This window comes from Delphinapterus leucas, chromosome 4, assembly GCF_059928025.1.
Source record: "Delphinapterus leucas isolate spDelLeu-1000000601 "Yukka" chromosome 4, BTC_Dleu_Yukka2, whole genome shotgun sequence".
NCBI lineage: Eukaryota > Metazoa > Chordata > Mammalia > Artiodactyla > Monodontidae > Delphinapterus > Delphinapterus leucas.
Genome location: NC_143132.1, coordinates 1,604,228 through 1,630,719, shown reverse-complemented (window position 1 = coordinate 1,630,719; position 26,492 = coordinate 1,604,228). Strand labels below are relative to the sequence as shown.

Here is a 26,492-nt window from a genome sequence, read left to right as displayed (position 1 = left end):
ACACACATACAGACACATACATACACACACACATACACACATACACTCACATACACACACAGACACACATACAGACACACATACAGACACATACACACACACATACACAGACACACACATAGAGACACACACATACATACACACACAGACACACACACACAGAGACACACACACACACACACTGCTGGAGGACAGAACCACCCCAGCAACCACAGAGCTGTGAAGACAGAATAGGACCTGCTCAAGCAGGAAGTGGAAGGCGCAGCCGGGGAGGCCCGGGGACCCTCCTGCACAGCCTGGCCGTGCCGGCCCCATACCCACCAGAAAGGGGTTTTGCCTGTCCCCCAGCCTCCTCCTGGCTCCGCCCGGCCTCGCAGCCCCCGCATCAGGGGCTCAGCAAGTGCCTGGGGCTTGTTGAGGGACCCTTACCAGGGGAGCCGAGGCTGGGGTCTGAGTGCATCCTCCCAGCATGCCAGTCCCATCTCCTTGGTTACATCCCTCCCATCACCCCGCCACTAGCTCTGCCCACGGTAGGCTCAGCACTTCCCCTTGCCGGGTCTCAGCTCAGGGGGCCTAGAGTGGACGGTCCCGGGGTGTGTGACACGGACCAGGGCCACCAGGGCCTCTGCAGGCTGGGCCCCTTGGAGCTGCCTGCCTTGGGAAGGGCAGCAGCCATGGCCGGGGGAGAGCCTCAGGGCTGAGCTGCTCCCCTTCAGAGAAACCAGCCCAGACACAGAGGGGCCTCTGTCCACTCACCTGCTAGACGCTCTGGAGGTCTCAGCAGGGCTGGTCCTGGCTGGGCTGGCAGGGGCTTGGGCTCTGCTCTTCACCAGGCCGGTGCTGCAGCAGGTGTGGGAAGACGCCGGCCCGCCTGAGACTCCACTGGTGAAGGCGCGATGCTTCCTGTTCTAAGTTAGGAACTGGAGGAAGTAGTTACGTGTGGCTGATTGCATCACATGTGTCCCTTCCAACCTCAGCCCGTCTGCCTACAGGGCCCCTGACAGAGGGCTGTCAGAGGAGCAACACACAATGGGAACACACCACCCATCACACACGCTCACAGCTGGAAGTGGAACAGCGTGCGGGGAGGATGGGGTGGGAGCAGGGCCTCTGGCGGCACCATGCGATGCCCCCACTGGCCGAGGGGGTGGCCGTGCCCCGCAGGGGACAGAAAACCCTGGAGGGCAGTGCCCAGGAATTTTCACCCCAGGCAGGGACCCGGCCTGCAGACTGTGCACACGGGAGGGGAGCATGCCCCCACCAAAGAAGAAGCAGACAGGCACTGGGGACGCAAACTTGGGTCACGGAAATTAAAAAGCATCACACGGACCAAAGGGCAGAATAAGAAGCTGGAGAGCAAATCAGCTGGAGAGCAGGATGAGGGCGTCGGCTCGGGAGGACGATGGGGCAGGGAAGAGGCAAGTCCATCTGCCCGGCCCTGCCCGCAGCAATTCCAGGAGAGAACAGTAAAGAGAGAGGGGAGAGACCCGGACAACAGAAGAGGAGGTCCGAGAGAGAGGACCGGACCCAGATGAAGAGGCTGCCGCGTGGCTTGGGAGGAAGAACAAAGGTCCCGAAACTGGTTAAATAGTGATGCTATCACAGAACATTAACGATAGAAAGAAAACAGGACAGATTCAGAGAGAGACAGAGACAGACATAGAGAGAGAGAACGAGGGAAGGGGAGGGTTAGGGTGGGGAGGAAGGGAAGCAGAAGAGGAGACACTGGTTACATCCACAAAGAAGCAGAAAGCAGAGCCTTCAGATGAACCAGGGTTCAGACACATAACTACCCTAAAATCTATTTGGAAGAGGCACTCCCAAAATAAAGACAGACGGATGAAGGAATCCAAGAGGAATCCAAGGGTCCCTGAGGGAAAGGTGACCAAAGAAATAAGGAAAAATTGTTAAGCCTAAGTAATTGTTGATTTTAAAATAGAGGTAAAAATATTAACAATTGGAAACAAAACCCCTAGAGGAGCAGAACAGATGAGCAGGGGGGGCACGCCACAGCTTCTGATACTCATCAATGGACACTTTGCTAGGAAATATTTAATTTTATATGTGACAACGATTAGAACTCTCCTAAAGAATAGAACTAGGAAGTATACATCTGAAAAAGAAGAAAATATGACAAATCCTTTTTTTAAGGCAAGGGAAACAGAACAAACAAGAAAGATTGTGAACTAAGAACACACAATAAGGTATCAGGAAGGATTTCAGAAGTTCCGGAGAATCCAGAGTTCCAGGGTCACAGCACCTGCGAAGGGGTCACCTTCCTCAAATATAGTCTCGATGAGTTTTAAAAATAGAGCAAACTCTAATGATATGTTCTCTATCAAGGGAACTTCCTCTTTATGGAACTATTCCAGAAAATACAACAAAAAAGGAAGGAGAGATTGAGAATGTCCCCGAATCACGCCCCCTGGTGACTGTCGCTGGCTGTGACACCAGAAGGACACACTCCACTCACAGACACTAGTTGCTTGCTGTCCTAGGCCTTGGAGAAAACAGCAATAGAAAGTAAGTTAATCATAAAGTAAATAACATAAAAATCACAACTTTTACTCTTGAACCCGAATCACGTCAACACTTCACCTCCCAGTACATAGGAGCAATGGGGACTGAGGGCTGGGTTAATGGTCTGGCAGGGATGCAGTGAGCAAAATCCAGGCTGGAGAGAAGCCCCCAAGATGAAGAGCAGGTTGCAAGAGAGGAGAGGAGGTGTGGGAACCCGAGATAAGAGATGGGAGAGAATAGCAACCAGTCACAGTGCACAGACCACAGGACATTAACAAATTACTGTTAAACTTTTGGACGTGTTAAAGGTTTTGTGATTATGTTACAGAATCGTCACCTTTTAGAGTCTCATGTTAAGATATTTGCACAGGACATGACAGGATGTTTCAGATTTGCTTCCAAATAATTAGGGGTGTGGTGGGTAGTTTTATGAGGAAGAAAGAAGAAAAAATTCTTGGCAAAGTAAAGCAAAATATTAAGATTTGATGAAGTTGGATGGTGGGTACAAGGGTGTAGGGATGCTGATCTCCACCCTTTTCTGCAGTCTTGAGATAATCTATTTTCTTTTTTGAAAAGGAACTAATGGGTTGGGAGACTGGGATTGACATATATACACTAATATGTATAAAATGGGTAACTAATAAGAACCTGCTGTATAAAAAAGAAAATTCAAAAAAAAAAAAGAAGGAACTAACGGGGAGTGACTGCAAATGAGCATGAGGATCTTTTGGGGGTAACAGAAATGCTCTAAAAATAGATTGTGGTGATGATTGCACAAATCTGTAAATTCAGCTAAAAATCATTGTCATTAAATTGTATCATTAATATGAGTGGACATTGGCATTCAAATTCTCTTAATGAAGCTGTAAAAAATGAATTGAAATTAAGAATAAGAAAAAGAGGCACCAACATCTTCCAGTCCCAGCTAAGACACAGTAAGCACACTGCACTCCACCTTTACACTGACCAGAGCCAGAAATATCACACAGAAAAAAATAAAGCAACTTTCTAGACAGACTGGGGTGAGAAATCAGAACCTGATGAAAGGCTGATATGGTAGCAAATGTCTTGTCCCCCTACATCCTGTGCATTAGATTCAAGGTAGCCTGCACCCCAGGACAGCACAGTGAGCACAGCCAAGAGAACCCCTCCTTTTTGGTCAGTGGCCTGAGAGGAGCAATGCCCTGAAAGAGAGAGTTGAGAGAAATACCCTGTTTCATTTTCTTTTGCCTGGTCTTGCCCCAGAGACAAATTTCTGTCCCAAAGCCGCACTCCCAAGATGGTGGTAGCAGCAGCTATAGCGGCAGAAGCTATTGTAATCGTCACTTTGACCCAGAGGTGGATCTAGGCACAGGAAGCATGTGACAGTGCAGGAGGCTAAAATTCCTGCTTTATGGCCAGAGGACCCAGAAAGGAAGACTCGGGAAGCCAGAGAGCATCAGAGAAATTAATAAGAAGGAGATTAAGACAGAGACCCTATACAGCCTATTTTTAAAAATTTTATTTATTTATTTTGGTTGCGCCAGGTCTTAGTTGTGGCAGGCCCGCTCCTTAGTTGCGGCTCTCGGGCTCGCTAGTTGTGGCATGCAAAACGTTAGTTGGGGCATGCATATGGTATCTAGTTCCCTGACCAGGGATCGAACCTGCATCCCCTGCATTGGAAGGTGGATTCTTAACCACTGCGCCACCAGGAAAGTCCCCTATAAAGCTTTATATGAAGTTCCAGACTCACCCCTGAGCTGGACATATGTGGAAATGACCCAAATACCATGTCAAAGGCTTTGAGAATTGAGTCGTGGTGTAGACCACTGCCAAGGCTGAAAACTGGACCAGGGGGATGCAAGTGCAAGATGGATCCAAGTAGCACAGCAGAGACTTTGAAAACTAAACTCACATTGGAACCACAGCCCACAGGAGGCAGGTCTGAACTTGTGGTCTGACCCAACCAGGCTGATGGCCAGAAAAAAAAAAAAGAGAGAGAGAGACAGAGAAATGTTGGAGAACATTGGAGAAGATTTTGATAGGATCCACAGTCTCATTAAATAATATCTAAAGTGTCCAAGACACAATTGAAAAGTTACTCAAACAGCAACAACAACAAAGAAAATCTCAAGCATTTGTAAGAGAAAAAAACAATGAATAGATGCCAACTCTCAGATGGTCCAAATGTTGACATTGTCACATAAAGCATCTAAGTCAATTACTTAAAATGTGCTCCACCAAGTAAGGAAAACACCCTTGAAACAAATGCAAAGGTAAAAATTTTCAGCAGAGATATAAAAGCTATAGAAAAGAACCAAATGGGTATTAAAATTAAAAATATGATTACAGAAATAAAAAATTCACTGAGTGGGTTTAATAGGAGAGTGGTGAAGACAGAAGAGTGAGTGAACTTGAGGACCAATAGAAATTATCCAATATTAAAGACAAAGAGAAAAAAAAGATTGACATAAAATGAACAGAGCCTGGGGACCCATGGAATAACATCAAGAGATGTAACATTTGTTGCCGTTGGAGCCCCAGGATGAAAGGCATAACGGGTTGACCCAGAAAAAGTATCTGAAAGAATAATGGCTGAAAACTTCCCAAATTTGATGAAAAATATAAATTTACAGATTAAAGAATCTCAGTGAATCTCAAATAGGATAAACTTGAAGAGAATCAAGCCTATACACACCACACTTAGACTGCTGAAAACCAAAGATAAAGAAACATGTCCTGAAAGCCTCCAGAGAAAAATGACACGTCACATATAGAGGAAGAACCATTTGAAAAACATCACATTTCCCATCAGAATCCAGGAGGTCAGAAGACAGTGGAACAACCTGTATAAAGTGCTCAAAGGAAAGATATGCCAGCTCTCAATTCTGTTCCCACAAAATGATTTCCACCAACGAAGGGGAAATGAAAACATTCTCGGGACTTCCCTTACAGTCCAGTGGGTAAGACTGAGCTTCCACTGCAGCAGGTGAGGGTTCAACCCCTGGTTGGGGAACTAAGATCCCGCAGGCCTTGCAGTGTGGTCAAAAGAAAAAAAAAGCACTCGCAGATGAAGGGACAGTAAGAAAATTAGTCCCCAGCAGACAACTCTAAAAGATATCTTAAGATTTCAGGAGGGAAATGATACCAGAGGAAAACTGGGAAACTTAGAAATGAAGAAGAAACAACAGAAAAGGAAACTAGTGGGTAACTACGCTATTTTCCCTCTTAAGGTCTTTGCAATATGTTGATGGTAAAAATGACAACATTGTCTGGTGGGGTTTTCAATGAATGTAGATGTAAAATACGTGGCAGCTCCAACATAAAAGGAGAACAGTGAAGGGACATACACAGTTTTAAAGTTCCACTTCATTTCACTTGAAATGGTAAAATGTTCATTTTAAGTAGACAATGAGGTGTTTAGTATATATATTGCAATTCCTCCAGGAACCATTGAGAAACCTATATTAAAAGATATAGTTTAGGGCTTCCCTGGTGGCGTAGTGGTTGAGAGTCCATCTGCCGATGCAGGGGACGCGGGTTCGTGCCCCGGTCCAGGAATATCCCACATGCCACGGAGCAGCTGGGCCCGTGAGCCATGGCTGCTGAGCCTGCGCGTCCGGAGCCTGTGCTCCGCAACGGGAGAGGCCACAACAGTGAGAGGCCCGCGTACCACAAAAAAAAAAAAAAAAAAAGATATAGTTTAAAAACCAACTGATAAATTAAAATGTAATACTAAAAACACTGATACAATCCAAAAGAAAGCAGAAAATGGAAATAGAAAAGTGAAAACCAAAGGGAGCAAACAAAACAAAAATTTGAACAACAGACCTAAATCCAACAATTTCAATAATTACATTGTGTAAATGACCTAAATACACCAACTGTAGGACAGATACTAGCAGGTGGAATTTCTAAAAATATGACCCAACTATATGCTGCCTATACGAAACACGCTTTAAATATGATAATATAGGTATAGGTAAAAAGAAGACGCATGGGAAAGATACACCATACAAGCACTAATAAAAAGAAAAATAGAATGACTGTGTTAATATCAAGCAAAGTAGACTTCACAACAATGCAAATTACCAGGTGTATGGTGGGGCTTGACTTAATGATGAAAGGGTCTATTCAACAAGATGATACAACAATTGTAAATGTGCATACGTCTAAGGACAGAACATAGAAATACATGAAGCAAAATCTGAAAGAACTAATAGGAGAAACAGACAATGACAGCTGGAGCCTTCAACACTCCTTTCCCAGTCATCAATTTTTTAAAAATTAGACACAAGATCAGCAAGTACACAGAAGACCTAAAAAGCACCCGACCAACTGGACCCGAAAGACATTCCACCCAGCAGCAGCGGGAGGTGCCCACAACATGGTCACCAAGGAAGACTGAGTCCTGGGCCATAACATAAACCCGGACACGTTTAAGAGAATTGAAATCATGCACGATACGTTCCATAGCCATAATGGAATTATTAAATGGAATTAAACCAGAAAATAAGCAACAGAAAGAAGAAATCTCCTAAGAAACAACGTACTTCTAAATGATCCATGGATCAAACAGAGCCTCAAGGGAAATTAGAAAAGATTTTGGACGGAATGAAATGAAACACAACATACCGTATTTGTAGGATGTAGCTAAAGCAAGGTGTAGAGGGAAATTTATAGCATTAAATGCAAACATTAGAGACCCAACAACATGAATGATTCTCAGGCATTGTGCTCAGAAGACCAGCAAGACAGAGACTCCAGCCTATGGGGAGATTAGCATCAGAACTGCCGTGAGAATCCTTCTCCCAGCCATCTGGGGACAAGATCTACAAGGCGAATTAAAGAGTGGGGGGAAATGGGGGGTGGCATCCTGCATTTAGGTGTACAGTGTGCACCCCATTCGGCTCAGCAGCACCCACCAGGAACGATACCCACCAGGGCTTCTGAAGTGTCTGTGTCTTTATGGGGCAGTATTTGTATGAAATGTCATTAAATCTCAACTAGTACCAGGGAAATGGCCTCGGCAAACCCTGGCGCATCCATTCTTGGGAATTCACAAAGTAGTTGAAATGCCGGCGGCAAGAAGGCAGACACGGACTTCTGGGAATGAAAACGTGAAACAGAGGACATCACAGGCCTTTGTGGCGAGTGACCGAGAGGGACAGGGCTTTGCATCTCGAAGAAAACAAGCCAGGGATGAGTGAGCTTTTGGAGCAGCATTCTGGGAATAATCTTCTCCCCTAAGTCAGCCGAGAAATTCCACCTCCAATCACTTTCACCTCCACCTTCCAGAAAATTGACTTTATTTCACCAGGTGTTCATTGAGGACTCCAGGGCCTGGGCGGGACACTGAGCTGTACGCCCAGAGGGTGCACGGCCATGCCCTCCGGAACATCATGGCCTGGCTCAGGAGGCAAGCATGTCATGGTGATATAAAGCAGGATGAGGAGGGATACCCAAGTGTGCCAGGCCTGGGGGCTGGGGTGGGCAGGAGGCAGCCAGGTGAGTGTAGAAAAGAGGAAGAGATGCCATCCCCTTGTCATCGTGTACATTGACCTGGGCACCCCCAGCCCCCTTCCCGCCCAGCCATGTCCCCACAACACACAGCCCCGAGAGCACAAGAAGGGGGCTCCTTTGCAACAGTGTGAAGATTAAGAAATATTTAATGATGGAGAACATGCGAAGGGGTTCCAAGCTCACCATATAGAGGTTCCCGGGTCGGTGCAGTTTTGTTGCCGACACTGGGAGGAGGCTGCAGTCAGACATGAGGCCCACGATGCTGTGTCTGTGGGACAGATGAGGCACGAGAGCCGGAGAAAGACCAACCCAGCACCCAGCACCCAAAAGGCAGAACGCAGTCCTTTGAGAACTCGCCCCACGTGACGTGCGGGCGTTCACGGGAGCAGCAAGGCTGCCAGCAGCTCCTTCCCAGCCCCCAGCTCCTGGCTGGCACGCCTCCACCATCTCACCTCCCTCTGCCAACCGCCCTCCCACCTGACCTGCAAATTCCCCCTCCAACCCAGCCCTTGTCTTCTCCAGACCCTTCCCCCATCTTAAAAAGAGAAATTCTCTTTTTAATTTCTTCCTGCCAGTAGCTTCCTCCTGCAATGTTGATTCAGCTGTTGCTCTTTTGTGGGGAGGCGGGGGTGGGAGGTGGGGGGGTGGTGGCGGCGGGGGTGGGAGGTGGGGGGGTGGTGGCGGCGGTGTGGGGAGGCAGGGATGGGAGACGGGGTGGGGGTGGGGTAGGGGTGGAGATGGCAGCGGGGTGGGGAGGCAGGGATGGGAGAAGGGGTGGGGGGTGGGGGTTGGGGTGGGGAGACCGGGGAAGGGGGAGGTGCTGGCAGAGGCAGCTGCAGAGGGGGTGGCAAGCACATGCCAGGGGGCTGGGGGACCAGAGCAGGAAGTAGTGCTCGCCAGTGGCAAGGGCTCAAGTAGCTCTTGCTCATCTGGCCCCCCACAAACCTACACCAACAGGCAGAAAGCCACCCAGCCAGGGCAGTGGAGGGCCTTGCTCTAATCCAGGCCACATACGTGCAGGAGGGTAGCCAAGTGAGCACGGAAAGGAGAGAAGAGATTTGAGAGGCTGGGGGCGGTTTCTAGCTACCTGCTGTCCTGAACACTGGCCACAGCACACCCAGCCTCACTTCTCACTGTCAAGCAGAGGGCCTTTACTCCTTAGCCCTCCTCCTGGGGGCTTTCGCTGTTTGTGGGAGGGAGCTGAAGAGGTGGCATTCCTATTTCCCTGACATACCTGGAAGGAAGGTGTCTGAGCACACCAGGGAGGCCGGGGTGGGGGCCGCGGCCTGGGCAGGGGTTGCCCGACTCTCATCAGAGCACAGAGATGGACTGATACGCTTGACAGTGTGGACGGTCACACTGAGCAGAGCCCCTGTCAGAGGGAGGAAGACTGGGCTCTTAGTTTAAAGGAGTCAGAGCCAGCAAAAATGTTAAGCGATGACCAACTCTGGAGGAAAACCAGAAAGTTGTACCAAGAAGAAACGGTAATTACAGTGTCCACTTGGCTCAGCAGAACACGTTTACACAGTGAGAATAAGGAAAGCACTGAGCCCAGGCTAAAAATAAAACTGTGATAACAGCTCTACGGAGAGGTGACGGCCGGGGCGGGGGTGTGAGGAGCTAACACCTCCCTCTACTGGAACAGGAAGAAACGCCTTTCCAGACCCCTCCCTTCACCACAAAGCCCAGGCTGATCTGTGGGGCACCCGTGGTGGGGTGGGGTGGGGGGGTTGGGGGCACGGGGGTGGGTGGTGGACATCTAATCCTAACCCAGTCCCCAGGGTCATTCCTCTCCTTCCTGGTACTTGTCATATTGCTATTTCCTGTTCAATTTGTGTTTTGCACCAATGCCACTTGAGGACGCACATCCACAGGAAGTCTAGGCTGCCTTTGTCAAAGCAAGTTGGCACCTTCCAACCCCGGATTGAGTGGCCCAGTTCCCAGAGGCTCTGTCTAAGCTCCTCATGCCCCAGGGGCCTGGCTGGGGGAGTGGAGTCTGAGGCTAGAGACAGCACTTGCACTTGGGGTCTAACAGCTGGGCCCACTAGTAATGGTGGCAACTCAGGACCCTTGGTCTTGTTTTTCCTCTGGGCCTTAGTTTCCCACAATCTGCTCCCCTGCCCAGTTGGGAGGATAAATGAGGACACGTGAAAGGATCCTGCAATGGGCCTGGCACACAGCAGGTGCCCAATATGTGCAAAGATGTAAATCATACAAAGAAAAATGAGATGTGGTCCCAGCGCTCATGGAGCTTTTGATAAAATGACAGACTTTTTTTTTTTGTAGGGGAGGGTCTATATCTGGATTTACAGAGAAATTCTTCCCTTTAAGTTTTCTGCTTCTACCTTCTAACTTTTCAACCTGGGGGAACAATCTATCTTTTCTGCATTGGTCTCTTTCCACGTAATAGGAATTGGATTCTCTCCCCGTTCCCTCCCAGCAATGCGGTGCCAATTCCAGCCTGGCTTCCGCAAGTTGAGAGCATGAAGTAAGAAGGATGCAGAGGAAAGCATGGCATCTGAGCCCTTCCTGGGGGGTGGGGGGTGGGAGCAAGGGCCCCGCCCACCCCAGGAGATGGCGGGTTTTAGGCAGGGTGAGATTTCAGAGGAATGTCTGAGAAACTCCTTCTCACCCGCCCCCCTGACAGGATCCCTGGGGAGGTCCACAAAAGCCCACGTGCTTTTGTGATCCTCCCGCACCGGGGACCGCAAGCTTTAGCGAAACCTAATTACCTGCCTCATCCCTGAGTTTGCCTGTGTTGTCCTACCCGCACGCTTGGCCCTGAAGCCCTTCTTGCCCACCCACACATTTCCCACCCTGAAAGGTCCCACCTAAACGCTGTTGGCCCCTGGACCCCTCATCCCTGCTGTGTCCCTAACTGGTAAGGAGCTGTCCCTTCCTCTGGCCCCAGGGTGGCACTTTACACGCAAGGTGGCACATCAGTCATGCAGAGGTGAAGGGCAAAGGCCTGGGTGTGTGGCCTCAGACTTGCAGCCAGTCCCCTCGTCCACCAATGAGAATGACGACCACGGCGCTCTGTCACCAGGTGTGGGGTTATGAGCCACACGGACACAGAGCAGCGCCTGGCACAGAGGAAGTGCGATGGCTCTGCTGGGGACGGGGAGAGGCAAGCTTTCCTGAGAAGAGCAGATGGCACCTGTCTTCAGCTTGGCTGCTGAGTGGCCTGTGCTGTGGCAGCCGCAGCCCATCCTGCCTTCGATAAGCAATCGCATTTAAACGCAGATGGAGGGCCAGCCTGTGGGTTGGGGCTCTCTAGGAGTGAGGGCAGTGGCGATGGGGGCGGGAGGAGGGAGCGCAGATCCACTGGTCCACGTCCAGCCCGCTGGACCGGAGCTCAGGGTGGGCCCCGGTGTCTGTTTAACACACTCTGGTGGCAGGTCATCAGTGGGGGGACAAGCCCAGATGGGACCCTGCGTCCCACGCCACACTGGCCTGCACGGGAAGGCACTAGGCACTGGGGAGGAAGGAGAGGAGGACGTCAGAGGCTGGAACAGAGCCCAAGACCACCCAGCGCTGAAGCAGATCCCAAAGGTCATTTCTGTCTTGGAAACTTTCTCTCTCGGCCTTTCCTGTCATTTCAAGACTCCTCGACCGCTGAAGCACCTCACTGGCTCCCCAGTCCCCACTGAACCCCCGAGGGCGGGCGTTGCAGTGCCTGACCCACCTGGGCCCCCGGCACTCTTGCAGGCATCCCGGCTGGGGCCAGGGGCCCCCCCTCTGCACACCTGCTCTCCTCCCCCTTCTTCCTCCCTCCTGTCTGGTTCTGGGTCCCAGCCCAGAGGCAGCCTCTCGGCCCGGAGGGGCCTCTCCAGAAAGGTCTCGCCCTCCTTCACCGGGGAAGCCCCTGTGGTGGGGGGGATGGTCTTCTGTCTTCCTTCTCCCACTTAGGTCATGTTGTCTTTCTCCAAGAACTAGCAGCTCGTCTCCGGCACGGGGCCCCATGGGTCAGCCTTGCTGCTGGCACACAAAGGAGGAGGGCAGGTGGGCAGTGGCTGAGCTCGGGAGAGCTGGCGTACAGGCCAAGCACAAGCCGGGCAGGTGGCTGCAAGGCCTTAGGCCGGTTCCTGGAAGGCGCCTTCTTCTACCTGTAAAGTGAGGGTGGGGGTCTGCCTCTCAGGATGCTGAGATGAAGTACAGGAAGCTCTCAGCAGAACCTGGGAACACGGAGGTGGGGCAGGGGTCAGGGCCAAGTGCCAGGCCAGCCCAGCAAGGCTGCCGAAGCGGGGGCAGGGCAGGGGGTCAGGAGTGGAGAGCAGGGCACCCAGAGGCTGGCTAAGCTTGGGGTGAAGCCGAGGTGGAGCTGGGGAGGAACATTGCCCTAATCTGGGCGTGGCACCGTCCAGCAGGGAGCAACCCACTGAAGGTCACATGGGTAGGAGGTGGGGCCGAGCTGTCAGAGCTGAGCTGCAAGCTGGCTGACCCTGGACTGTGTGCTGCGTGGGTGTCAGGGAGACCTAATCCTTTCCGCATTTTAGCAACGATCAAACTTCCTAGTTACAAAGGCTGCACCACCCAGGGAGGGAAAGAGAGGCTCGAGGGGTGTGGACACTGTGCACTGCGGGGACATCTCTGGGCAACAGGATTGAAGGGATTTTAACTTCAGAACTAGATTTCTATATTTTCCAAATTGTCTGTGATAGCCACGTATTAATTTTGTAATCAGAAAAGGGTGTTACTGTAAATCAAGTTAATGAGACCACAAACCAAAAACCTACGGACCCACCCCCATCAGCTGGCTCTCTCTCTAGATGGGGGAGGGCTAAAAGGAGGAAAAGGAACAGAGCTGGAAGGAGGGCGCCAGGCTGCGGGGCTCCCCGGAGTGCCACGGGCCAGGGCCACCGCGTCTCTTAGCCCGCGGAGTCAAGTGGAAATCGCGACCCGGGTAACCTCCTGCCCAGCCTCATCCTCTCGCCCCTCCCTCACCACTTCCTCCCGATCACCCCCCCTCCCCCGCGACCACACTGAGGACGCATTATTTTACCCCAAGAGTTTCCCAGTACGGCAACTGCACAACCCCAAATAGTTTGCACCAGACCTTCCTGTCGCATTGCTGGGCGCAGACGGGCGGGACCCGCTAACCCCGTGGTCGCCGCGCGCAGAGGCGCACGGGTTGGGCCCGGGCCGCGCTGTCCCAGAGCCAAGCGGGAGGCACGCGTGCCCGATTCCCAGAAATTCCTCCTGTTTGGGGGCTGCTCAGACAACAAACGGCCCCGCAGAGACCCAAACCGATCATTTTTAACCCCAACGCCGGCCTCATTCTCCCAATCCGTAGCCGGTGGACGGAGTCCACTCGACCGCGAGGCTGGGGCAGGTCCCAGCCGCACGCCCTGGAGTCTGGCGCCTCCTTCCCGGAGCCGCTTCCTTAGGGGTCCTCGGGGCACGCCCGCAGAAGCGCAGAGGGTGGGGAGCCCCCTCCACCCCCATCGTCCCGGGGCAGCAGGGCGGGGCAGGAAGGTCCTCACATTGAGGACTTTTCTTTGCCCCTGCCCGGCTCACACGCCCCAAGGCCCGCGCGCCGAACCTCCGCCTGCCGCGGGGCACCCTGCCTGGTGCTGACGCTGACACCCCGACGGCCCGCCCCTGAGCCGCCAGACTGCCGGGTTTGCTTCCCTACCGACTTGCTGCCACTGGAATCTGAGCACCGGCTGCCCGCAGGGGCTTCCTGGTGCTTTACCTGACAGCCCTCAAAGAACCCCTGCGGCAACCCAGTGTAGAGATGGGGAAACTGAGGCTCCTACCTTGCCCAAGTCATCTCCAAGCCTGGCCAGCTCGCTGGGGGCGCGTGAACCGGGCCTCCTCTCCGGGGAGAGGCCCCGGGGGCTCCCGAGACCTAGACTCAGGTCCGGCAGGGGCTGAGGGGAGAGGAGTGTGGCCAGGGAGGGGGCCGATAGGACGCCTTCCTGGGGCTGAGGAGGGCTAAGGAAGGCTTATCCGGGGCCAGGTTCACCGGGCTGGGCGCTGTACGCGGGAGGCTGGTGCAGCCCCAGGACCACCTCAGGAAGGAAGTCCTGACAGTGGGCACATGGAGATGCGTGGGGTCAGGGCATTGGCCCAGGGTTAGTCAGGGCTGGGATGCAGTGGGCCCTGGGGCTCCACGTCCCAGCCCGGTCACTGGCCAGGGCGGCGCCCACGCCGCAAGGAGCCGCGGGCGCTGGGAGGAGCAGCGGGTCAGAACCGGCTGTCTGCAGCCCCGCTGTTCGCAGGTGCCGTGCGCTCTAACGCGCAGCCTGGTGGGGCTTGGGAAACCCGAGAGCAGAGAGCGGGGTCGTCATCCGGAAGTCCTTGCGGAGGGTCCCGAAGGGCCGGGTGGACTGGGATGGGCGGACGGGTGTTTACCCCGAGGCTCTCCCGGAAGCCATCCTTCCACGACTTCCTGGGACCACCGGACCCGCAAGGAGGTCCGCGCCCTGCGGAGGCTGAAGGCGCTCAGGGTCCGGGGAAGGGCCCGCGCTGGCATCCCCAGCACGCCCGCGCCTGCGCCCGCGGCGCCCCAGCTCCTCCAGAGAAACCCACGCGGGCCGCGGGCGCCCTCCCACGACAGAAGAATTAACTCGCGCCTCCAGCACGGGGGGCGTGGCCTGTCCAGAGACCACCAAGGCCGCGAGGTCCCGCAGGGAGGCGGACGGCACATGGGACAGAGGAGACACGGCTGAGCGCTGGGAAGGACAGAGAGGCTGAGGGAGGGGTCCTCCCCTGAAGGCCAAAGCCAGGGGTAGCCTTTCCAGGGCGATCATGGCCGTGGCCCCTCTGGGGAGGTAAGGGCCTCCAGTGAGGAGGCCAGGGCAGGAGCCCAGGTGGGACTGGAGTTTGGAGGGAGTGATAAAGGGGCTCTTGGGTTGGATGTGACAGGGAGAGGGGACGCTAGCCAAGGTGACGCCTCGGTTTGGGGCTTGGGCGGCTGTGTGAGTGCCCGTGCCATTTCTTCTGAAGGGGAATATACTGCCCGGGTAGTGGGGGCAGGTTGGGATGGGAACCAAGAATTCCACTTTAAGATTCCCTCAATTTCAGGGGGAGACCCAGAGGGAGGTCGGGGTTGTACATGAAAGTGTCAGGGGAGCAGGGTGTGGCCTGGCCGCGCAGAGGGATGAAGGGAAAGAGAGGGAACGGGCCCCAGGATTTAAAAAACTCATAACAGATCCATCTTGCAGCAGTTGGACGTTCTTTTCCTTTTCCTATTGAGAAAGCATGGGCTGTACAGAAAATGCAAAAAGCAAACCCTGAAATGGAGGCCGCCCTGCAGGCCTTGGGCTGCATGCACCCTGGCAGCACGTGTACCCGGCAGTCATTACCTCTGTGTTCTCCTTAGGTCTGGCGGAACCAGAGAATGACTCGTGACACCCCTTCAGGAAGTTGTAGGTGCCACCAGATGAGCGGGGACACGAGTGGGTGGTGGGCTTGGCCTTCTCCATGCTCCAGAAAGCCTCCCCAGAAGTTCCACTAGCCTGGGTCACAGCCAGGAAACAGGCTCTAGCCAAAGGAAGCTGGTCTGGCAGGCGCTGGTCAGACACCCAACCTGGCCCTGGGCAGGCAGTGGTGATAGCAGGGCCACTGACAGAGTCGGGGTGCCGAGTCTGAGAGCTGGCTTCTGGGGTTTCTTCCAGGGACATTTCTCTCTGGCTCCAGCCCAGATCCGTTCTGTGAAGTCGCCCCTATAAATCCTGGCCTGATGCCTCTGAGGTGTTTTAATAAGTATGGGGTTTCCTTTAGGGGTTCCCCAGTCCTCCGATTCTCTTCCTCCCCGCAGGGCGTTTTTGACAGGCACAAGCAAACACACTCGTGTATTTCAACAAACTTGATCCCCTCCAGCGCTGTAACCATCATTCTCCAGATCACAGGGAGGCTGCGTGATTCCAGCAATTAGCCACACCTGCCCCGGGAGGCGGGGCGGAGCCAAAGGCGGGACGAGGAGCGCGACCCCGCCCCCACACCGCAGCCCCGCCCCTCTGCGGCCCCGCCATACTCCTCTCTGGCGCTTCGCGGCCGGCGCGGGCAGGATGGCGGACTCCAGCCACAGCGGTTCTTGTTTCCACCGGGCCGCCAGAGCGAAGGACCAGCTTCCGGCAGCCTGTGCCGCGTGTGCTCTTCGGCTTCCGGCCGGTTGTGGGTCTCCGCCGCGGACATGGGGAAAGTGAGGGGCCTGCGGTCCCGGGTGCACAAGGCTGCCGTGAGGCCCACGGGGGAGGCCGCGCCCGGCCCCACGCCCCCCGCCCGGGAGGCGGCCTCTCTGCAGGCCTCGGCTGGCGGAGTCGGGGGGAAGGTAAGCTGGGGACACTGCGGGCCGTGGGAGTGGGGAAGGGCTGCGGGTGGGGGAAGGGGGCCGCGGGCCGGGGTCGGGGCTCCACACTTTGCGGCCTCGGGGGTCCCGGGCCGGCTCCAGCCCCGCGTGCTTTGTGGGCACCCCTCTGTCGCCCCTGAAGGGTCCCCGCGACCCCAGGACCGCCCTGGGACTCGGCGGAGTTTACCGCGCGGCCAGCGGGCCTTCCTGGTCCGCGAAGTGTCGTGGCCTCCGTGGGCCCCGAGGCTCGGCTGCTCAAGTGCGCGACGGCCTGGGAGGCGTTGACTTGCTCCGCGTTTGGAGTTCTGCGAGGGAGGACCAGAAACCTCCCATCCCCACGTGTAGAAATGCTGCGCGAAAATGGCAAAAATTCCTGTGCATCGTAGCTGTGCTCCGAGGAAAGGAAAGGGAATTCCCAGGATTAACGAAAAAAACGAAGAGCAAACTGAAGAGACCCTGTACCCTGTAGCAGTCCCCCCCGTCCCCCCATCTTACCTAGCCCTAAGCAACCACTGATCTTTCTGCCTCTGTTCGGTACATTTCCTATGGATGGAGTCGTGGCCTTTGCGTTTGGCTTCTTGGACTTAGCATAGCGTTTTCAGCGCTCATGCAGGTTGTATGATGTATATCAGTGCTTCATTCCTTTTTGTGGTGGAACAGTGTTCCACTGTTTGGTTAGACCATGTTTTGTTTATCCAGGTGCTGACCCTGGAGCTTCCTGGAAGCATTTACTGGTGTTTGTAACCAAGGGGCTAGCACCCGGACAGTGGACAAAATCTTGCTGGTTTGTGGGGACTGTGGCTTTGGATCAGTAATGCTAAAGAGAGCAGCCATGTTTGTTAAGCACTTGCTGTGAGCCAGGCACTTTACTTCTTCATAACAGCCCCAACCCTCATTTTGCTGAAATGAGGAAAAAGCTGAGAGTTTAAATAAATTACCAAGGACGTTCAGCTGCTGATGGAGGAGCTGTTTGAACCCAGGATCTGGCATCAGTGCCCTGGTTTTCATAAAAACTTTATTGGGGTAGAATTCATGTCATAAAACTCACCCATTTAAAGTGTACAATTTAATGGGATTTTTTTTTTTAGTATATTCACAGATTTGCACAACCATCACTACAGATTTCAGAAAATTTTCATCACCCTAAAAGGAAACCCCATACTTATTATCAGTCGTTCTGGCAACTATGAATCTGCTTTCTGTATATATATGCCTCTTCTGGATGTTTCATACAAATGGAATTATACGATATGTGGCCTTTTGTGTCAGGGTTCTTTCACTGGGCATGCTTTTGCAGTTCATCCTTATAGTACTATTTTTGTAGCATCCCTTTCTTTGTTGTCTTTATTGTTTTCATGGCTGAAAAATATTCCATCGTGTGGGTATACCAGACCGTGTCACATTTTATTTATCCATTCATAAGTTGGATAGTTAGGTTGTTTCAGATTTTTGGCTGTCATGATAATACTGCTGTGTACAGAGTTTTCTGTGGATGCATGGAGTGGAATTGCTAGGATGTATGGAACTCTATGTTGAACTTTTTGAGGAATTGCCAGATTACTTTCCACAATGGCTGCACCATCTTAGAGTCCCACCAGCAATAAATGAGGGTTCCAATTTCTCCACATCCTCACCAACACTTGTTATCGTCTGTCTTTTTGATTATAGCCATCCTGCTGGATGTGAGGTGATATTTCATTGTTTTGATTTGCATTTCCCAAAGGGCTAATGAATAATGTTGAGGATTTTTTTCATGGGCTTGTTGACTGTATATCTTTGGAGAAATGTCTATTCAAGTCCTTTGCCCATTTAAAAATTATGTTGATTGTCCTTTTGTTGAATTGTCAGAGTTCTTTATATATTCTAGATAGTAAACCCTTATCAGATATATATGGTTTGCAAATGTTTTTTTCACTTCTATGGGTTGTCTTTTTACTTTCTTGATATTGTCCTTGGAAGCACAAAGTTTTTAATTTTGATGAGGTCCAGTTTATCTTGTTTTCTCTTGTTGCTTGTGCTTTTGGTGTTGTGAAAAGTCAAGGTTTAGTTGAAAAGCTCAGGGGAGTCTGAGCAGAGTTTGGTCATGGAGAGACTTTTTGTCAGTGGATGTCCTTTGCTGGTTGACATAGGGCCCACGATGTACATCAGTATTTACATCTTAATTCAAGTGAAAGACGGAATCTTCACTACTGTTTAACTCTATTCCCTCTTATCCCCTTGTTGTGCTGTTATTGTTATGTATGCAAGCTGGTATCATTTGCTTTCAGCCTAAAAAACTTTATTAGTATTTCTTATAAGGCAGGTCTACTAGCAAGAGATTCTCTCAGCTTTAGTTTATCTGGGACTGTCTTTATTTTACCTTCATCTTTGAAGGATAGTTTCGCTGGATATAAAATTCTTGGTTGACTATAGTCTTTCACCACTTTTATGTTATCCCACTGCCTTCTGGCCTCCATTGCTTCTCATGAGAAGTCAGCTGTTAATCTTATTGGGGTTCCCTTGTATGTGATGAGTCATTTTTTGCTGCTTTCAAGATTTTCTCTTTGCCCTTAAACTTTTTGACTATGATGTGTCTTGGTGTAGATCTCTGTGCTTGTTCTGTTTGGAGTTTGTTTATCCTACTTGAAGTTCATTGAGTTTGGATGTATAGGTTAGCGTTTTCCATCAGCTTTGGCAAGTGTTCAGACATAATTTCTTCGAATACTTTTTCTGCCCTGTTCTGTCTCTCTTCTTCTGGTGCTTCTGTTACATGTACATAGGTTGGCACGCTGAATGGTGCTCTGAGGCTATATTTGTTCTTCTGCAAGGCTGTTGTGTAAGGTTATTTCTATTCATTTTTTTCTGTGAAGCTCTGTTCTTTTTCCGTCTTTTTTTCATATGGTACAATTTCTGTTGATCTTTCTTCATATTCACTGATTGTTTTCCTCTGCCAGCTTAGATTTACTTTTGAATCTCTGTAGTGAAATTCTTCATTTTGATTAATGTACTTTTTTACTCCAGAATTTTATTTACTTATATATATATTATTAAAAAATATATTATAAAAACATATATATATATTGTTATGGTATGCAGTAGGAGTTGAGAATCATTTTTTCCCCATATAAATATCATTTTGTTTCCACATAATTTATTGGAGTTCTCCATTAAATTATCTTGGAACTTTTGTCAAAAATCAATTGACCATATATGTGTGGGTCTATTTATGGACTCTAATATGTTCTGTTGATCTGTTTGTATATCCTTATGCCAATGCCACACTGAATTGATTGCTGTAATTTTATTTATTTTTTTCTGTTTTTAAAAAATTGAGGTATAGTTGATGTACAATGTTATATAAGTTACAGGTGTACAACATAGTGATTCACAATTTTTAAAGGTTATATTCCATTTATAGTTACTATAAAACATTGGCTATATTTCCTGTGTTGTGCAGTATATCCTTGTAGCATATTTAAGACTTCTATTTTTGAATGATTTCTGTCTCTTTACTGATGTTCTCTGTTTGATGAGATGTTGTCATCATACTTTCCTGTAGTTCTTTAGACAGGGTCTCTTTTAGTCCTGAGCATATTTACAGTGGCCGCTCTGAGGCTGTTGCCAAGTCCAACACGTGGGCCCCTCAGAAGTAGCTTCTGTTGCCTAGGTCTTGCTCCCCAGTTTCTTTGCACAGGCCCCGCTCTGTTGTTGAAAACCGGATGTCTTAGGCAGTGCGTGGTGGCGCTGCGGGGGCTTGGTGCTGTGTACCTGGTAGTTACTTGCTCACTGGCCTGGCTCCGGGCTGCCGTGTGACTCAGGGTCCGCTCTCTGCCAGTGCGCGGCCTCCCATCTCCCTGCTCCTGTTTCTTCTTGTCTTTATCTTTCAGCCTGGCAGCCTGGGTCAGCACAAGCCTCTTACTGGTCCGACTGTGCTTAAGCCCCCGTGGCCACAGAGATCTCTGCCCTTTACCGCTGGATACATGTGTGTGGCTGGGAGGCTGCTCTCATAGTTCAGGGAGCTGACGTTTTGACCCGCCTTCACAGGGACTAGTGGCTTTGCCATTCTGTCTGGCCACTCCTGAGCCAGTGCAGCCTTCAGCTCACACCGCCTCCAGCCTGCCATGGTGCCGCTTCCTGGAAGCTGCCCCTGGGCCAGGGCGGCTTGCTGCCCGGCCAGCGTCTGCTCAGAGGTTGTGCCCAAGCCCGCGTGTTATTGATGCCCCTTCCAAGGCCGCTGTCCTGGAGCTTGGACCCGAATGGGCTGGCCAGGCCTGGGAGGCGGGGCCTGGGTTAGCACAGCGTGATGGGCAGGGTGACCTGGAGGATTCTGAAATCTTGATGTGGGATGAATGGGGCTGGGAGACAGTGAGACTGCTGAGATGGAACAGTGGCTGTGAAACGGGAGGGACAGTAGGAAGGTGGGAGGTTTGGGGGGAAGCCTGATTCCTCTCACAAGGGCTCCTGAGTGTTGAGGGTGTAATTCATAATCATTATTGATCCTGCATCTGGTCTCAAAAGGTCCCGCAACCAGGATCCAGGCCTGGGTGGTGAACTGAGGCTGCAGAAAGGATGTGGCTTGAGAGCTCTGGGGTCTGAGCTGGGGTGGCCTCGGGCTCCTCTCCAGCTCCCGCTCTGGAAAAGCCGGGGTCCGGCCCTCGCCGAGGGGTCTCTGAAGCCACTCTGAAGCAGGTCTTAGGTCTCCTCTGTTTCCATTTCAGGAGTGGGCCTTCATGAATGCCAGTGTGTTTGCCGGGACCACGATAGACCCCAGCGCCTTGGTGCAGAAGCTGGACGTGGACGCGAGGAGCAGCGCCTCCGTCAGGAGAGGTGAGAGCAGGCAGGACGGACCTCAGGGGTGGGCGCCAGGCCCGCTTCCACGTGCTCGCGGGCACGGGTCAGAGCAGACTACAGGTGCGCCTGTGCACTTCGAAGAGATTTGTTTTATTGGTGGAAAATTTTAAGGATGTACTAAGCAGAAGATGGCATAAGACAGTCCACGTGCCCATCCTCTGTTTTCACACACGCAGTACTGGGTTATTTTGAAACAAACAGCATTTCCCTCAAGAATTCTTTAGTAAGTATTTTTAAGAGCTCTTAGAAAAAAAGACATAAACACACCTACAAGGCCATTACCACACCTAAACAGATCAGTGGTAATTCCTTATTTCAGATAAACGAAGTAAAAGAATCTCCCATCTTCGTGCTTGCCTCAGTCAGAACCAGGTGGGAACAAGGGTGCGTTGCAGCCCCCGCTCCCCTTCTCCTTCACGTGCTTATCACGTGGGGGAGGTCTCTTTTCCTCCTGCACCTCCCCCACTTGGGGCTTTGTGGTGTTCCTAGCTCCAGCGTCCTGTCTGGGCTGCTCCTGGAGGAGAGGAGCGGCTCTCCTGCCCTGGGTGGCCACACCGCCACCACTTCCTGGAGAGAAGCTTCATGCTGCATACGTGAGCTGCACATTTACAGATGAGCCATTGAGAATAGAAGCGTCTGTATCCCTGTGGGGAGCACCCTGGCCTCCGGGGCAGGGTTTCTAGGGTTTCCATCTACAGTTTGTAAACAGCTGTTGCGGTTGTAAGCTGTAGTTATCTCACACGTACGGCTTACATCAGGCATCTCCCATGAGGTCATGTTGTTTGCATCACTGCTTTGGATTTTTTTTTATTTCACTGGGGAGGTTATCGGAATCTCCTTGCCATTCCTTGTATGTTGAAGCTGTAGGGAGGGAAGCCTTCTCCCCTCTACCCTCCTAGGTTCTTGGCTAGGACCCTGCAAGTTAGACTAACAAAGAGAGATTAACAAGAGAAAAACAAACTACTCCTGTGTGCAGGTCACATCACATGGGAGGAACCTCAGTGATGAGTAACTCAAAGTGGTGGTGAGAACTTGGGCCTCTGTAGCATCTTAGCGAAGAGCAGTGATGCTGTGGGCTTCCGAGGGCAAACTTCGGGGGGGTGGTGAATACATAGAGGAAGGTTCACGGAGGTCCATGTGGTGCCGGCTCTGGTGTCCTCATGGCCATGAGAATTCCTCGGAAGAGGGGATGCATGGTGGTCCTCATTTCAGAATTTTCGGTTTTTAGTCAGATAGGGAAGTTCTGGATGGCTTCTTTCTGCACCTGCTGATTCTGTTTGCCTCCAGCCCAAAGTAATGCTGACATCCAAAGTGGTGTGTGTGTGGGAGCCATATTCCCGGCCCTCAGGCTCTCCTGCTGTTTCTTGGGCTGATTCCGCAGAGCACATTGCCGCTCTGGCTGCGTGACCTGCCTGAGTGCTTTCCCATGGCGGGTGCCGCAGGGACTTGCCTTCGTTTGGGTGGGCAGGGTGTGCCTGGGGGCGCCGGAGCCATGGCCTCTCAGGTCCCTTTGGTGACCCACGTGATCAAACAACTTTCTGTGTGTTCATTGGTCCTCTTACGGTTTGTGTACCGGGCAGTTTTGATGGCTTTTCTGGCTAGCACCAGCATCCCTGGGGTCCCATCCCAGACCTGCGGAACCTTGTTTTCACACCCCCTCCAGGGGTCTCCGATGCTGCCAGGTTCAGGACACTGGCCCAGGGCCTAGTGGGTCCTGCCTCGCGGCTGCAGGAGCATAGAAGCCCCCATCTCCTCTCGGTCCTGAGCTGTGATGGGCTGTCATCCAGATCTCCTGATCAGCCCTTGCGGTCCTGATCTGTGGGACTGTCTCAGTGTGCGGCAGGCAGACCTCAGTTACCCCGAGCCTTAGTACTAAATCTGAGGGGTTTTATAAAATTCCAGGCCACCTCCCACAGCATTGGCTGCCCAGAGAGCATGGCCAACCAGAAAGAGCAGATGTCACTTCCCATCAGAGGGGGCACTTAAAATCTGGGTGGTGTGGAGGGGGGACAGGGAGAGGAGGAAGGAAGGGTTTATTTCGTTTTCTGAGGTGGTCTATGGGCTGTGACCAGGAGAGAGAGCAGCTCAGGAAAAGGCTCATCAAAGCCCGCAGAAAGCAGTCTCTCTCCAGCCAGAAAGGTGTTTTGTTTTGTTTTTATTAAGGATGTCAGAGTGTCATAATATACAGAAAATTAAAGAAAATTTACAGAAGGAGAGGGCCCGGGCTCTGGGGCGCAGAGCGCTGGCTGCTGTGAGCTCTGCAGCCTTGCGCTGGCAGAGTCCCCGGGGACTGGAGGAAGTGGGTGGGCCATGGTGGTTGTGGGGCGTGTGCTCCGGAGCCGCAGCTGGGGGCTTGGTCGGGGCACTTGGCTCTCTGGCCCCTGGCTGCTCACCTGTAACGGGGTGATACTGGTCCTTGCGTCCTCAGTGCCGCCTGCTTTGGGGTTCAGATGACTCAGTAAATGTGGAAAGTGGGGAACGGCACCTGGGCCTGGCTTCCGTAAGTGCCCGGTGGTGCTGGAGGAGTAATCGGCCACGTGTCCCGTTGAGCGAGGCCCTCTGCTGGCTGAGGTGCCCTGGTTCCCGGTGGCAGGTGTCTTTCACCACACCCACGCCTCCCTCTCCAGCTGCTCTTGCGTTTTGGGGTTCCTCAGACCTGCCTCCTGATTCGCCAGTGCCCTGGATCTCTTGGGCTATGGGCCTTGTGGCTCCCCCGGGTTTGAGCTGGGACCGGTGGCCCGGGGCAGAGGCAGGTCATGTGGAAAGTGGCATCCGGTGACTCAGCTCTGCTCAGTGACCTGCTGGGCCGTGACGGCGAGGGCGCCTGTCTGCCTGGATGAGCACGTCCTTGCCCTGGGCTGAGGCGCAAATAGCACTGCTCCCCGCGTCCCTGGCCACTGTGCCTGTGTGGTCCATGTGGTCCCAGAGGAGCCTGGTTGTGGGTCCCCCCAGCTCCCTGCCCCGGCGTGGACGCATGTCTGCTGGACTCCCCTCCCAGTGCAGACAGGCGCTCACACCCTCCCCTGCAGCCTGGACGCAGTGGGGCCTGGTTGACCCCGGGGGTGGGGGGTGGGGGGCAGGGGGGCGGGGCTTGCTGTTGGCATCTCTTTAGCTTCCTCCGGGAGCCTTTGGGACCAGGTCTGCCCCCCGGTTTTCCTTCTGATTCCAGGCAGGGGCTCTGAGTTTCCTGTGGGGGGACCACTGGGCTCTGCAGTGATGGGCCTCCCCGCCCCCCACCAGCAGCAGAACTCAGCTTCGCCCTGAGGGTCGGGCCCACGGCCCACGGATCTGCACCTGCAAGGGAGCAGCCTCAGCTCCTCCGCATCCGGACTGGAGGGCGGGTGGAGGGCGGGGTGGCCCCCGGGCTCCCGCATCCTGCCCCGCACAGAGCACCGCCCTCCAGTTCTGTGTTCTCTGTGCTGTGGTGCTGCGGGAAACAAGCCCACTCCGTGCTCAGGTAAAAGCACCTGCGCTGTTGCCAGTCTTTCGCCTGTACCCTGGGCTGGGCAGTCCTGGCCCCTGGACTCAAACGGGGACGTGAGTGGGTGGAGGACGGGCTTGGTTAGGGACACGGGAGCAGAAGGACAGGAGGGAGGACGTGGCGGTGGCAGCGCGTCTGCGGGGGCTCTGGGTGGAAGAGGTTGGGGAGGTGACTGTGGTGAGTGGACGAGCAGGCCTCGAGGCCCCAGTGGAGGGACTTGGCCTTGGGGTCACCCGCCTTCATGTCCTGTGGGCTGTGCTGCTGGGACGCCCCCTCCCCCACCCAGGCAGAGAGCTCTGCCCTGACCTTCCCTTTCCCTGCGGCCTGAGCTTCCCCCCGTTGGCCAGCCGCTGTGGTTTCCTCCGGAACTCGGTTTCCTCCGAGGCAGGTGCTCAGCAGAGGGCAGCAGAGCTGCGTCCCTGCGTCTCCAGGCTGAGCCCAGACCTGGAGCGGGTCCTGCCTGGAGGAGGAGAGGAGGTTTGGGAGGGCTGACCTTGGGGTGCAGGCGGACCGAGTGCTTCCCAGAGGCTGTCTTTAGGGACTTCTGATGCAGCTCCCCATTGAGGGACTTGCCCCGCCTTTCAAGTTAGGTCTGTGACGCCAGGGCTGTGATGCCAGGGCTGTGACCCCAGGGCTGTGACAGAATAATCCACTTAGAGCTTTACTAAGCTTTACTCATGTCCATCCGGGCCGAGTGTAACAAGAACAGGAAGGGTCAAGGCCTGGAGGGAGCTGCTGCTCCGTGGAGACCCACTTTGGCCAGGGGTGGTTCACTCTCCCCTTGGCCTCCCTGGCCTCTTGAGGCCACTGAGGGGAGTCCTGGAGGTCTCCTGTGGGCAGCGGCATTTGCGGGTCTGGGGGCTGGAGGATGCCTTCCTGGTCTTGGCCGTGGTGCGTGGCGTCCGCCGTCCTCTGTGGCCGCAGGCTCTGAGCACCCGCGTGCTGCCCGGGCGCTTGCCTCCTGGCCGTGGGGGGAGGCCCTGGGAGGGGTGCCCACTGTCTCCAGGGCCACCTTGACTAGCGGGGCCTGAGCTCTGTGTGCTCGACCAGAGGATGGAAGGCATGGGCCCCTGCTCTGGGCCTGCTGGCAGCTGGGGGACAGGAAGGGCCCCACTGCTGGGCTCTTCTCACCTTGCTCTGCCTACGTTGAGCCTGTTCTTTTGGACAGACGGAAGCAGGGAAGGACACGGAGGAGCCTGCCTGCTGGGTTTGGAGAGCGAAGGGTTGGGGCCCTCGGGCCGCTCCTCCTGCTTGCAGGACGGGGTGTTTCCCAGCGCCTTCTTCCCAGCTCTGGACGGGCTCTCGGCTGGTGGGAAGTGCAGGGGATTTGGCCGCAGCGTGGCCTTGTGAGGAGGCGTGTGTGGATGGGCCCAAGGTGCCGAGGAGCTGGGTGCACAGGGACCCCAGTGTCCCACAGCGTGCCCTGCACCCCAGTTCTTGTGCTGTTTTGTTGCAGGGCCCAGCAGGAAGGGCAGGTCAGAGTCGCGGGGGTAGAGGTGGACGGTCACTCGGCTTATGGCACACAGCACAGGACACAGGTAGTCAGAGAGGAGAGGTGCCAGACCACTGCCGGAGTCTTCGGGCAGGAGGCGGCATCTTAGCCGGCAGCAGGTCCCCGCGGCTGAGCAGGAGGGCCTCGGGCAGCGTCTCTGGAACAGCTCTCGGCAGCGTGGAGTCCGTTCCAGTCGCTGGGCTCAGGGGTCTCTTCAAGGAACAGCGTTTGTCCCAGGAAGGGGGTCTGGGCTCTATCAGTTGTTTCTCTGTTTCAGTGACGTACGTGCCCCATCAAACTTCTCATCTAAGGTAATGCTCTCAGTTCATCACTAAGACACTCGCGGTCCTGCAGCGGACGTTTCAGAACAG

The 26,492-nt window shown here is 53.5% G+C and overlaps 2 protein-coding genes across 3 annotated transcripts in view; one reads left to right on the top strand and one right to left on the bottom strand.

Moving 5' to 3' along the window:
- The window catches only part of ITGB2 (integrin subunit beta 2), a 34,591-nt gene extending 26,290 nt beyond the window's left edge, over window positions 1–8,301 (bottom strand). The window contains exons 1-2 of the mRNA XM_022597030.2: window positions 8,206–8,301; window positions 757–920 (exon numbers count right to left, since the gene is read on the bottom strand). The gene's annotated coding sequence lies outside the window, so the exon portion shown is untranslated. The remainder of the gene's footprint in view (window positions 1–756; window positions 921–8,205) is intronic.
- A 7,747-nt stretch (window positions 8,302–16,048) lies between these two features.
- SLX9 (SLX9 ribosome biogenesis factor) overlaps window positions 16,049–26,492 on the top strand; it is a 28,028-nt gene continuing 17,584 nt past the window's right edge. For both annotated transcript variants that reach the window (XM_022597033.3, XM_022597032.3), the window contains exons 1-2: window positions 16,049–16,300; window positions 21,016–21,124. In XM_022597033.3, the coding sequence (XP_022452741.1) occupies window positions 16,163–16,300; window positions 21,016–21,124 (247 nt within the window). In that variant the 5' untranslated portion in view covers window positions 16,049–16,162. The remainder of the gene's footprint in view (window positions 16,301–21,015; window positions 21,125–26,492) is intronic.